General features: G+C 35.6%; 1 protein-coding gene across 2 annotated transcripts in view; it reads right to left on the reverse strand.

Moving 5' to 3' along the window:
- SNX2 (sorting nexin 2) overlaps nt 1-14,741 on the reverse strand; it is a 57,964-nt gene that overhangs the window by 13,748 nt on the left and 29,475 nt on the right. For both annotated transcript variants that reach the window (XM_058737900.1, XM_058737908.1), the window contains 3 exons: nt 14,134-14,275; nt 8,725-8,803; nt 474-549 (listed from right to left, as the gene is read on the reverse strand). In XM_058737900.1, coding sequence (XP_058593883.1) covers nt 474-549; nt 8,725-8,803; nt 14,134-14,275 — 297 coding nt within the window. The remainder of the gene's footprint in view (nt 1-473; nt 550-8,724; nt 8,804-14,133; nt 14,276-14,741) is intronic.

Raw genomic sequence — 14,741 nt, forward strand, 5'->3', positions numbered from 1 at the left:
CTCCCTCTGCCTCTCCCCCATGAATGCACTCTCTCTCACAATAAACACTAAGAACCACCCCCTCAAAAAAAGAAAAAAGAAAATCAATTTGTTCCATTCACTAATCCCATCATTTACTGAATATCTATTTTTATAAAAATTATCAAAATGACAAACACAGGGGTGGCTGCATGGCTCAGTCGGTTAAGCATCGACTTTGGCTCAGGTCATGATCTCACAGTTCGTTGAGTTTGAACCCTGCGTCGGGCTCTGTGCTGTCAGCTCAGAGCCTGGAGCCTGCTTCAGATTCTGTGTGTGTGTGTGTGTGTGTCTCTCTCTCTCTCTCTGCCCTTCCCCCACTCACACTCTGTCTGTCTCCCTCAAAAATAAATAAAACATTAAAAAAACCCTTATTTTTAAAAAATAAAATAAAATGACAAACACAAATAATACGAAAATTCGTATCATACAAAAATTTAAAGTAGAAATAATACCTCTGAACTTTCCAGGAACTGCCTTAAATCAGGATCCTGTAGTAAAGTTGGATGCTTTACTGTTCTTTGAAGATACCTAGATATAAGAATAAAATTTCTCCTTTATTTATGAGTAGCACTTTATTTTAAATATTATTTGAACAAAACCACACAAACCAAAAAAATAGGTAAAATTATATCCTCAGTCTGCCTCCTAGAATATCAGTCTGCTTTCACTCTAATTGTTTAGCCTCTTCTAGCAATTTAATGACTAAAAAGCTTTTTATTCCTCTTTTGAAAGTTCATCATATATAAAAAGAGCCATGGTTGGGGCGCCTGGGTGGCTCAGTCGGTTGAGTGTCCGACTTCGGCTCAGGTCACGATCTCACGGTCCGTGAGTTCGAGCCCCGCGTCGGGCTCTGGGCTGATGGCTCAGAGCCTGGAGCCTGCTTCCGATTCTGTGTCTCCCTCTCTCTCCGCCCCTCCCCTGTTCATGCTCTGTCTCTCTCTGTCTCAAAAATAAATAAACGTAAAAAAAAAATTATTTAAAAAATAAATAAATAAATAAATAAATAAAAAGAGCCATGGCAGGTTGTGGAGATGGGGATATAGGAGAGATTAAATAATTTATTAAACTTCTCACTGCGAAGTATAGAGTTGTAAAAAGGTATATGAGTTTGTTGAATAATTTTTTCTTTGGGTGGAGTCACCATGTTCTGAGCTAATATTTCAGAGTCCTATATATATTCCAATCAACTATTTTTTTTTTATTACTGCTGTTATCACCAAAAGAGAAACACCTACCAGATTTTTTTGCTTGTCAGCAAATTATCAAATCAGCTTTGATCTTTATTGGACAAGGACTGATTTTCTTCAAAATTCTATTTTTAATAAGGTTTTGCTAAAAGTTTGATTCATGTTTTTCTTATAGAACACAACATAAAATAAAAATGAAAAGTAAAGAGAAACACCCTTGCTAAATCACTATTAGCCCAACTTTAGATATTTTCCTTTACTAGAAAATAGAAAAGCCCAAGTTTCTGCCATCCATAATTAACATTCTTTCCTAAAAAGAAAAAAGGTCCACTATTTAATTATTCTTGATTACTTTTCTAATCTCATGTTCTGCAAAATTATTCTTCCCTTAATGATTACATATACTAGTATTTCAATTATAATATTTTACCTCACAGTTAACATGTTTATTATACATCTACAGAATAAATGTAATCATTAATTTTCTTTGATCTCATTATAAGATTATAAAACATGCCTAAAGCTTCTGAAAAGCAATGGTAGCCTTCTATAAAGTCACAATGGTATAAAGTCACAATTCTACCCAGTGGTTAAAACGACTATTTTCAGGGCCGAAATGTTAACTTCTGTTTTTATATATTTAAATACATTAAACTTCAAGTCATTAGCCCACATAAGAAAACACTGTAACAGAAATAGAGCATTTAGCAGGTATGTGCAATACATTCTACACTGTGGCTTAAAAAAATTTACTGCCAATATTATCAAGCTAAAAACGAGATGCAACAGGAATGTTAATTTTGTGTCAAAGAAATGGTGGTATACTCCCACTGGAATTTTACTTACAGTTTTAATACTCAAGTTTTCCAATAGTATTGGGTTATTTGGTTGTTTAGGCCATGTACCGCTTAAAGCAGTTTGCATAAGTTGTTCACGGGAGTGCACACAACAACTGGCAAACAGCAAGTACTCAGACATTTGTAAAATGAACCAGCAGGAAGGAAGACGAAACATGTCGTACCCAAACTTCATACATCCTAATAGTTCAAACCTAAATATCATTACCTACTACTACTTACATTCTAAAATGGCTTTCCAAAGTGAGCTCTGTAGAATACTAGTCTCCTTCAGTATTCCGGGAAAAAGACTGGTTCTACAATCAGGCAAGTCTGAAACTTATCACATACACATCACTCTCTTTGAGTCCTAAATAGCAGCGTGTTAAGTGCTGCACAAAGTCTTATAGGAAAAAAACCTGGTTTAACTTTGTTAAACCCTACATTAACAGAACTCAATTGTCTAGATTTTCCTTTGTCATCCTACCACATACTAGCATTCTGAGGCATCAACATCTTGGAAAAGGGCATTCTAGAAAAAAGACAGAAAAACTTTACTTCTTAAGGGTTACACAGAAGTAAATAGCAGTTAACTGTTTCTTAAAAAGCATTAAGCTTAATGTTAAAATTAGGAATAGGAATATAAAACAGATTTTCTGTTCCAGAGATAATTACCTTTTAATGTTTTTTTCTAAAGGTGTATGTATACACACAAACTCAGATACTTTGGTTTTCACAAAAGTATTACACCATTATACCTATAGGTGTGTATCCTTTCCCGCAAAACAGTCAGTTGTAGATACCTTTCTATGTCATGATATATTACTCTCTAATGTCATTTTTATTTATTTACTACATGGAATTCTATCCTACAGATAAACTATAATGTATTTTTTAATACTACAATCACTACTTGCTTTCTTATAATTTGCCAAGTACTATCACATACAATGGAATTTTATTCTTCAAATTGTATATAATCTACTTTGCTTATCTTAATACGCACATTTTATGTTTTTAAGATTTTTTTTCTAATGTTTATTTTTGAGAGAGCCAGAATGCAAGTGGGGGAGGAGCAGAAAGAGAGGGAGACAAAATCCAAAGCAGACTCTAGGCTCTGAGCTGTCAGCATAGAGCCTGACGTGGGTCCCGAACCCATGAGCCGAACCCATGAGCCGTGAGATCATGACCTGAGCCAAACTCAGAAGCTTAACCGACTGAGCCACACTGGTGCCCCTCAACAGGCACATTTTAAATGACAATTCCTATTTTACTAAGTGGTTTGTGTTTTTAAATTAGACAATAAAGGAACAGATTTGCATTTTGCTCTCCCTTCACATCAATCTTTCTACCATTATCACTTCCATCATTTCTTACAAGCCATGAAACTATCCTTCATCTTCATAATCCTTATGTTCATAGGGATGTATATTTTTTCATTTTTAAAAAAAATTTTAAAATTTTAGTTCCACTGCAGTTAACATACAATGTTGGTATTACTTTCAGGCATACTACGCAGTGACTCAACAGTTCTATACAGTACTCAGTGCTCATCAGGGTAAGTGCACTCTTAATCCCCATCACCTACTGCACTCCCTCCCCTCTCCTCCCCTCTGGTAACCATCAGTTTGTCCTCTATATTTAAGGGTCTGTTTCTTGGTTTTCCTCTCTTTTTTTCCTTTGCTCATTTGTTGTTTCTTAAATTCTACAGATAAACGAAACCATATTGTATTTCTTACCCTGAATGACTTACTTCATTTAGTAATATACTCTTTAGCTCCACCCATGTTGTTGCAAATGGCAAGATTTCATTTCCTTTTATGGCTAATATTCCATTTTATCCACACACAAACACATCTTGATCCATTCATCTATCCATGGATACTTGGGCTACTTCCATATTGTAAATAATGCTGCAATTAACATAGGGGTGCATGCATTCCCCTGAATAAATGTTTTTGTATTTTCTGGGCAAATACACAATAGTGAGATTCCTGGATTGTAGTAGCTCTCTTTTTAACTTTTTGAGGAACTTCCATACTGTTTTCCATAGTGGCTGCACCAGTTTGCATTCCCACCAACCATGCAAAATGGTTCCTTTTTCTCTATATTCTTGCCAACACTTGTTTCTTAACTATGTGATTTTAGCTATTCTCACATATGTGAGGTGATATTTCACTGTAGTTTTAATCTGCATTTCCCTGATGATGAGTGCTATTGAGCATCTTAGGACATATTTTAAATTAATGACTATTTGTAAATATTCACCAATTCAGAATTAAGGTCCGCAGGGTTGTAGATCTATAAAGGATGGATACAGAACAAAAACAGGAAAAGAATACAGGGAGAAGAGGGAGAAGAGGGAGCACAGGGAAAGAGGCCTGAAAAGAGGCGTGGGGAGGAAGAGACACATTTGGAAGAAGAAAGAAATGAAGACACAATGGAAAAGCTGACAAGTAAGTATCACACTCAACATGAGACAGTAGTTCTGCAGATTTGCTCCAAGGAAGGGTTACTAAAAAATTTAGAAGAATCGCTTAGGGTTTTAAGTTCTGACTTACTGAAAACAAAACAAAATAAAGCAGGTTACACAAAATTGAGAGGAATAAAGTTAAAAACATTTCTCTTACTCTTAAAAACTGAGAACAGGGGCGCCTGGGTGGCGCAGTCGGTTAAGCGTCCGACTTCAGCCAGGTCACGATCTCGCGGTCTGTGAGTTCGAGCCCCGCGTCAGGCTCTGGGCTGATGGCTCGGAGCCTGGAGCCTGTTTCCGATTCTGTGTCTCCCTCTCTCTCTGCCCCTCCCCCGTTCATGCTCTGTCTCTCTCTGTCCCAAAACTAAATAAAAAAAATAAAAAACAAACGTTGAAAAAAAAACAAAAAACTGAGAACAAACTGAGGGTTGATGGGGGGGGTGGGAGGGTGGGTGACGGGTATTGAGGAGGGCACCTTTTGGGATGAGCATTGGGTGTTGTATGGAAACCAATTTGACAATAAATTTCATATTTAAAAAAATAAAAAATAAAAAAAATTTTTTGACAAAAAAAAATTTCTCTTGCTTGAAACTCAAACACAGGTGCTAATGATAATGAACAAAAGAACAGAAAGGCACAAAGAGCCTGGGCTTTGATGACATTCATTTGTGGACTCAGCAAATATTTGTAAAGCATTTACTAACTGCATGTCATTTTCTGTTCTGAACACTCAGAATATATGAGAGAAAACTGTATTTTAGTAAGAGAAGACTAATCATGAATAAACACACAGATCATATATACAGTATGTGACCAGTTGGCAGATGCTATGGAAAAAGGAGGGTAGAACGGTAGAGCAAATGAGATCAAGTGTGCAAGGTATCGTTGGGGGCAATTCAAAGAGAATAGGTTAGAATGAAGCCAATGATCAGAATAGACTTCACTGGAAAGATGATACTTGAACATCTAAAGTTAAAAGAGGTAAGGGAATTACCATGCGGACATTTGAGAACAAAAGCTTTCTAGGCAACGGGAGAGGCCAGTGAGAAAACTCTAAGGTGGGAAAATGCCAGGGATCTTTGAGAAGCAGCAAAATGACGAGTGTGGCCTGGAGCAGTGTGATCAAGGGGCACAGGAGACAGAACAGATAAGAGTGAGCGGTGCAGGTCATATAAGGTTCTGCAGGCCATCATAAGGACTGTGGCTTTTACGGAGTGACATGGGAAGCAAGAAACATGATGTGATTTATATTTTAAGAGGATGGTTCTGACTGCTGTATTAAGAAAGAGCAGAGATTCAAGGATGGAAACAGAAACCAATTAAGAACCTACTGGAGTTAATTCCAGCATTTGGACTACTATGGTAGTAGTGAGAAATGGTTGTATTCCAGATTATTAGAAACTGGCAACAAGATTTTCAGAAAGCTGGATAAATACTTCCTGATAGGAAAGCGTAGATTAATTAATCTGTACTAACTGTTAAGGCCAAGCCAGTTGAGTTTTTAGGTGCCTGGACTGAACACAATCCTGATAACATTTAAGATAAGGAAAAATGCTTTTAATGCTTTCAGTAAGTCGCCCAAGGCCACACAAATACTTTATAGTGTGTAGTGAAATACAGGCTTCAACAGAGAAAGGATTCTAACTCCCTACACACTCTATCACGCTACTCTATACTTCTCTGTTTATATCTGCAGAAGTGTATCCTTACCTATGAAATAAAGTCAATGTGCTCTTAACATAAAACGTGAAGCACTCTCAAGAAAACCAAGAGAGTGATCTTAGAGAAACTCTTATTAAAAGTACTTTCTGCTTACTTTAGTGAGTGTGGGTGGCCCAGGAGAGTCCCTTTCTTAACGACTCCCTCTCTCTTCCTGTATTTTAACACCACATGTTCATCCTTTCATTCAAGACCAAAATCTAAATTTTCTGAGTTGAACAAACAAATAAATATACAAATTTATTACCATAGTATATACAAAGAAAACTACTTCCATGATCCACTAGATTAAAACTAGGTTAGGCATCCCATAGATAAGCCTGTTCTAATTTTTAAATTTTATGAAATGCCACAGAAAACTCCCTTTAGAAAAAGCATCCCAATTCCTCTGCTTCTTTATACCTATATTTTCTTTAGTCATATTTTTTAATGCAAAATGAACTTTTCCCTCATAGTATATGGTTTCTTTTGTTTATTATTATTACTGCAATAGCCACTAAGGTAGCACTTAACAAGTAACAGTTTTCACTAAAGAAACTGTTTTCAAATATCCACTAGATCAAATCCCAGTATTTCCTTACAACTCTCCTCAATGTTTCATACCACATGATGTTATGGTAAGTACTAAGCAATGCATTCAAGTTGCAAGAAAGGTGAATGTAGAATCAAATTATATGTCCTTGGTACAATAAATCTTCATTAAGTTCCTTATCAAGCATGCCATCTGAAACATTTCAAATTTACTCATAGAAAAATAGGACTTGAAAGGTTTCTCAAAGGGTCATGGTTACACTTTCAGGAAGAACTAAGCGAAATCGAAGCAGAACATTATCTACCTTTACTCTTAAAAACATTTGGTCTGTGACCTCTTTCACAACAGAAACAATTCTAAAGCCTAACCTAAACTTCTCTGGACACAATTCAATCCTTTCCTGAGTAAATGCTTTTCTCACAGGCACAATCTTATCCTTTAAGACTTCTGTAATAATAAGTTGCATAGTCAGCTTTCTTACTGTAAATTGTTCAAACCTGACTGTACTGCAGCATTTTGTTAAAATGGAAACAATTTATTAATAAGACCCAAAAATAAAGTGACTTAAAAATAGTTTAAATAATAATGTGCACCCTGGAGATAGACATACTATTTCTTAAAATCTGTCCTATCCACCTCATCTATTGATTTTAAGCCAAAAGAGAAAATAAAGAATAAGCACATTCAATTAAAATAACAAGGAAAAAAACCCTATGAAATCAGAAAATTTCTATGTCTAGGTGATTACCAACTTACGTTCTAAAAGTTGGGCTTTAAGATAATTTCAAATTTTTTTTTCTTAATTTTCAGCATAGCAAGGAAAGAATAAATGTTAAGATCCTGGGAGTGGGTTCCTCCTATCCGTAACTCATTTGGTCTGTAACATTGAAGACAACCCTTCAAAACTAAAGGAAACATGTCAAGTACTATGCAGTAAGGTAGGGCAAATGTATTAGACTTGAAGCATGCAGTCAACTCAATAAATGACTCATACAATTGTGCACTCAAGTCAAAATCAATTATACAAAATTAAAGGAGGGAGCACAAACTTAATTTTTTATTGTGTTTAATAAAATTCCTAGCCAAGTAATAATTCAATGGAACTATAGTGAGCCAAATTATCCAACAAAGAATGTGAATATGGGTAAAACTTCCTAGAACCTAAATAATACTAAATATTAAAAATCCAAATATTTTTTATCATTTCTTTCTTCCCATTTACAAGTTTCATGGTATCTTTTTACAAGCTTAGCCATTCCTTACTCCTAATGCAAAATACAGTTATGTTTTTAAAAATAGATCTTATTTTATTACAAAAATTGTTTTTAAATGTTTATTCATTTTTGAGCAAGAGATACATACACAGAGTGTAAGCAGGGGAGGGGCAAAGAGACAGGGAGACACAGAATCTGAAGCAGGTTCCAGGGTCTGAGCTGTCAGCACAGAGCCCGACACGGGGCTTGAAGTCACGAACCGCGAGATCATGACCTGAGCTGTAGTCAGACGCTTAACCAACTGAGCCACCCAGGTGCCACAAAAATCTCTACACCTAACGTGGGGCTGGAACTACAACCCCACGATCAAGAGTTACATGCTCAACCAAATGAAGCAGCCAGGTGCCCCTATGATACATTAATTCTATCCCCAACTAACTAATGCCTTTATATTCCTGCTTACAACATAGGATACAAAAGTAGGTGTTATTTTATTAGACACACTATTTGCTAAATACTAATCCACTATGATGATTAATGAAAACAGAACACAGTATTACACAGTATTGTGTTGTTGAAAGAAGTAATTTTCTTAATAAAAGTTTAAAGCACTCTTAGTAGAACCATGAAATGGTACTGTGAAAAAAAACATTAAAATATAGTTGTACCATATAATGGAATTAGACTTATTATTACTGAAATAAAAACACGACAGTAATAAAGCATAGCTGTCTACAATTACCTTTCAAGAGCTGCTCTCCGTTTTTCTACAAATTCAGTGGATGACGAGTCTTCTTTACCCACTTTGACCTTGGTCATGCCTTTGAAAAAACACTCAATGAGACTCATGATAATTTTGTTATTTGAAACAGTTTTTTTATAGTCATTCCTTCATAATCTAAAATACACTTTAAATTTGAATGTGATTAAAAAAAGAGCTCCTAAACTTATAACCAGTATCATACTTTAGAGAAATTATAACTCATCATATATTAACATCTCATCTTGCTAAGTACGCAAAACATGAAACCAGATAAAGCAGAGGGTGAGCTGTGTCTGTAGTTTTCTAAACTCTATTTGCGTTCCTTATCTGTTACATACTACACTCATGGTAAATTAAAATGTGTTTGCATTTCAATATGCATAAAGACATTCAAATTAGCAAATTTAAGCTCAATTACTATTTCCATTTCTTATGAGTAATAATTAAGGTTCTTTAGTTTGGGAACTAGAAAAATGGAGTATAATCCATGAGTGTGCTAAGTATTTTCCTTGTTGTAGAGTCTAAAAACATCTTGTTTATTTATTATAGCTAGTTTTGTAATAGCTGAAACAACAAACACTTTCATAAAAAATCATGTTAATCATTTCTGTACTGGCAATTTAAATTTTAACAATAAGTATCAAACTGCATAGTTTTCTTTTTTCCTTGTGCTTTTTTCTTTCAGAATCAATTCTGTAGCAACGAAGTAATGACATATGCTACAACATGGATGAACTTTATTTTTTTTTTTTTTTTTTTTTTTTTTTTTAAATTTTTTTTTTCAACGTTTTTTATTTTTATTTTTGGGACAGAGAGAGACAGAGCATGAACGGGGGAGGGGCAGAGAGAGAGGGAGACACAGAATCGGAAACAGGCTCCAGGCTCTGAGCTGTCAGCACAGAGCCTGACGCGGGGCTCGAACTCACGGACCGCGAGATCGTGACCTGGCTGAAGTCGGACGCTTAACCGACTGCGCCACCCAGGCGCCCCAACATGGATGAACTTTAAAGATACGCTATGAAAGGGGCGCCTGGGTGGCTCAGTCAGCTGAGTGTCTGACTCTCAGGTCACGATCCCAGGGTTGAGTCCCGCGTCAGGCTTGGTGGTCATGCTTTGTGCTGAGTGTGGAGCCTGCTTCAGGCTCATATGCATGTGTGCACACGCCCTCTCTCTCTCTCTCTCCTTCTCTCTCATCTCCCTTGCTTGCTACCTCTCTTAAAAGAAAAATACTATGTGAAGGAAACCTGTCACAAAGGCTCACTTATTTTCCTTTACATGAAACGTTCAGAATAGGCACATCTAGAGAGAAAGAAAATAAATTAAAGACTGCCTAGGCCTAGGGAGTTGGGGGATGACGGGAAGGGCTAATAAAGAGGGGGCGCCTGGTGGCTCAGTCGGTTAAGCATTTGACTTCAGATCAGGTCACGGTCTCGTAGTCCGTGGGTTCAAGCCACGTGGTGGGCTCTCTGCTGTCAGCACAGAAGCCACTCTGGATCCTCTCTCTCTCTGTCCCTCCCCTGCTCATGTGCACTTTTTCTCTCTAAAATAAACAAACATGAGGGGCATCTGGGTGGCTCAATCGGTTGGACATCCGACTTCTACTCAGGTCATGATCTAGCAGTTCATGAGTTTGAGCCCCACGTCAGGCTATGTGCTGACAGCTCAGAGCCTGGAGGCTGCTTTGGATTCTGCGTCTCCGTCTCTCTCTGCCCTTCCCTCGATCATGCTCTCTCTCTCTCAAAAATGAATAAACATTAAAAAAAAAATTTTAATAAAAAATAAAATATTTAAAAAATTTATTTAAAAGGAAGATATTCTAAAATTGACTGTGGTGGTGTATGCACAACTCTGAATATACTAAAAGCCTTATATACCACATTGAATTATACACACTTTACTTTTTTTAAGTAAGCTCTACACCCAATGGGGTGGCTTGAACTCACAACCCTAAGGTCAAGAGTCGCATGCTCTACCAACTAAGCCAGCCAGACACCCCAAATTACACACTTTAAATGGATAAATCATATGGCATTTAAATTATATCTCAACAAAGCTATTAAAAATAGATTATATAAAACCATGTAATTCTTATTCAGGCTGGTACATCTGGTAAATAAATATATCATCTATGAATGTTTTGCCTAACATAATTAGTTCTGAAATACAAGTTTGAAAAATAAAACTCAAACACCTAAAATTATCCGCCATGAATGGACCACTAAAAGTGGGGTGTTACTGATATAACATATTGTTTCCCTCAAAAAAAATCTTACTGCTATGAAGTTCTTTACATTTTTCCCTTTAAGGATTTTCTGTTCATGCTACTTCATGCTACTGTTCATGCCAGACGTAATTATTAGGGGCCATCAGAGCAAATAAACACTTACTCTAACCAATTAACTCTTAAAACTTTTCAACTTTGTTGTTCTTTTCTAAAAGCTTAGTGAAACAGTGGTTTTCAGTTAACTAATCTTACAAACAGGTTAACTGTGGGCTAATGAAAAGACTCCTGTTCTTTCAGGGGCAGCTCTAACTTTTCAGCAAAGATGACAAATTACAATTCCTTTTCTCCTGCCCCCACTTTAAGTGTTTGTTAGTTGAAAACCACTGGCTGTATACTTAAGAGGGTCTCCCATATATCAACAGTTTTGTGGACAACCTATTCACTTTTTAAATTTTTATTTTATTAAGTTTATTTATTTTGAGACAGAGACAGAGCGCGCTTGCGAGCCAGTTGGGGAGGGGAAGAGAGGAGGGGGCAGAATCCCAAGCAAGCTCCATGCTGCCAGCACAGAGCCTGACCCAGGGCTCGAACCCAGACAAACTGTGAAACCAGGACCTAAACTGAAACCAAGAGTCAGACACTTAACCAACTGAGTTTTGTTTTTAAAACAACTGGTAAGACAATCTGAAAACATGACTGCTTCTGTATTTGCTTAGCTGCCAGGAAGTTCACAACAAATTTGTTACCCACCTTTAGTAATTACCTTTAGTAATTGTTCAGACTTTACAGGTACATTTTAAAGAAACTATTTAACTTGGTTTCATCTTACTGTTTGACTATGGTTATTTTTCCTGCTAATTTCTTTCTTTAGATATATATACACATATCTATATATGTATAGATATGTATATGTGTATATGTATACACACATGCAAGCATACACATACACGCACACGTGTGCACGCACATGTGCATACATGTGTGCACGCGTATATGCACGTACACATATGTGCGTGTACATACGTGTGTACGTGTGTGTGTACACATATATATTTTTTTAACTGCATTATATATGTAGTTGCCTTAAGTTGTTCCTGGAATAAAGTAGTATATAAATAAATATAGCACACGACAGGTTATGTAACCTCGATGAACCTTTCCTTCCTTACCTATTACATAAGGACAACACTAAGTTAACTTCATAAAGTTGTTGTGAAGGTTAAATGAATCTCCTGGAAATTATTTAGCACAGTGCCATAGCACAGTAACTTTCAATAAATGTTAATTACGCCTCTAATTTAATTGATAACCTTACAATGTAATGGGCAATCTTGGCCACGTGTATGCATAATACAAACATAACCGTGTGACTGTCCCCTAAAAGCCTTTTGAAGCCTGTGAGAATCAACATCAGAAAAGGATGCTCTTAAGATTTAGTTTCTAACTTCTATTTTAAATTTACACATACTATTTATTATGCTGTAACAATTTGTGGAAGGTTGAAGATCATTAAGGCAAAATATTAGCTTAAAACAATTAACCTGGACATTAAAATTTACTTTTTCAAAAAAATTCTTTTTGCTCTTTGTTTATAGACTGGATTAGCATGTTAGCCAGCAAAATGAGAAAAATAATTTATTTTTCCTCTTTTGATATATAAAAATAGTTGCACAACCTAATCAAAGAAAAAAAGGTAATAAATAATTTGTGATACAGGAAACTTAAGATCCATATAAATAGTAGGATGCCAGAAGATACCACTGCCAAAGTTTTAAAGATAAGAGAAATAAGATTATGAAGTAGGTCAGCAGTTCCCAAAATACAGTCAGAATACAAGAAAGGTTTCTGAGACCCTTTTTCAGACAGGTGTCGGGGAAGGGTGTACCAAAAAGCCTATTTTCATAATAATACCAGACTATTGTCTTTTTTACTCTCATTCTTTTAGGAAAGCTCAGCAGAATTTTACAAAGGTTATATGGTGTGTTATATCACAACAGATTGAATGCAGAAGCAGATATAAGAACATAGCTATTTTCTATTAAGCCATATATCAGAGATTTGGAAAACTAAAACAAACAAAAAGCAAGCCACTCTTGTCACTTAAACTTACACTGCCTTACAAAAATTTAATTTATTGATATTCTTAATTTTTTAAAGTTTTTTAAAGTAGACTCTACCCACAACATGGGGCTTGAACTCACAACCCCGAGAACAAGAGTCACATGCTCTACCAACTGAACTAGCCAGGTGCCCCTACAAAGTTTTTTATAATAAAAAAACTCAGAGAATATAATAAATACATTTAAATATGTCAGGTTTTAAAGTCATAAAAGATACCAACAGAAGTGCTCTTCAAACAAAATGTTTTTAAAAAGTAAAAACAAAAATTTAAAGATCAGCAAAATTCAATTTGAATATTTTCACAATAAATTGAAAACACTGAGAAAAGAAGCACAAAATTTTAAGAGATGACATGTCTTTTAATGGGACAATGTAAGTTGTCCTCTTTTGAAATTTTCTGCATATTCTTTTTTTTTTTTTTAAAGCTCTACACCCAAAATGGGGCTTGAACTCCCGACCCTGTGGTCAAGAGTTGCACGCTCTGCCAAGAGAACCAACAGGTGCTTGCTCCCTTCTACAGATTTTTAACTAAGCCTTTATTACTTGTATAGGTAGAAATGTTTTTAAGCATTAAATTGAGGTATGGAATATACTAACATGATACCTCTTATAAGATCTGGACTGGATCAAATCTTCTTTTTGGACAATGAATAGCTGAAACCCAAATACTTTCATTCCTTAGAAAAATGCTAACATGCTACCAATATTAAGTATCTTCTGAGTGTTATTTAGTAAAATGTTAGGGTTTGATTGTCTTCAACTTGGCAAATTCAGACCCAATATTTAACATCGTTATATAAATCAAATCCTAAATTGATCCTATATAAATAAAAATCCTAAGAGGTTAGAAAATAAAAGTATGAGCTTATACATTCTTAATTGACGAATGATTATCATAAATGGAATGTTTATTAAATTCAGTATTGCCAGACACTATAATTTATCCTGATAATAAATGATCATGGTAGCCTAATAATCTATGTAGTTTAAAACTGAACTAGTAGCAGTAACTTTTTTTTTTTTTTTTTTTAATTCATACTTACCTACTATACTCTTTTCTGGAGCTGGTGGCACAATATAACCAACATGTAAATACTTGCTTGCTAATTTGCTATGCAAACCGAGAAAGTCACTGAATCTTCTTTTAACTGAAAATTCACTCTTACTGAACATGGAAAGAGAAGTCTACAAGTGAAGAAGAGGCATTTTAAATTTTGAATACTAAGCAATTCTTCAGAAGTTAGCATCACATAAACCTGTGAACATACGTATACCTACACACACGTTTTACTATGCAAAAGACCACAGGGTAGCTAACTAATGTGGAATACACATTTCTAACCAAAAAAAAAACCCCAAAAAACTCCTACGTTATTATACGTTGTGTTTTGTTTTGTTTTGTTTTTACAGAGACTTAAAAGGACAAAATGTTTGCTTTATTCTATCCTTGACTCATCTCATCAACTCTAATTACATTTATGTCAATGACTCTTAAATCTTTACCTCTGGCCCAGATCTCCTCTGAGCTTCAGTCCAATATATCAAAATGCCCAAGGGACACTTACACTTAAATCTTACTGCCACCTCAAGTTCACCACATCTCCTGCTGGAACATAATCTCCATGTGGGAAGGGCACGTGTCTGTACTGTT

This window comes from Neofelis nebulosa, chromosome 1 (genome assembly GCF_028018385.1).
Source record: "Neofelis nebulosa isolate mNeoNeb1 chromosome 1, mNeoNeb1.pri, whole genome shotgun sequence".
NCBI lineage: Eukaryota > Metazoa > Chordata > Mammalia > Carnivora > Felidae > Neofelis > Neofelis nebulosa.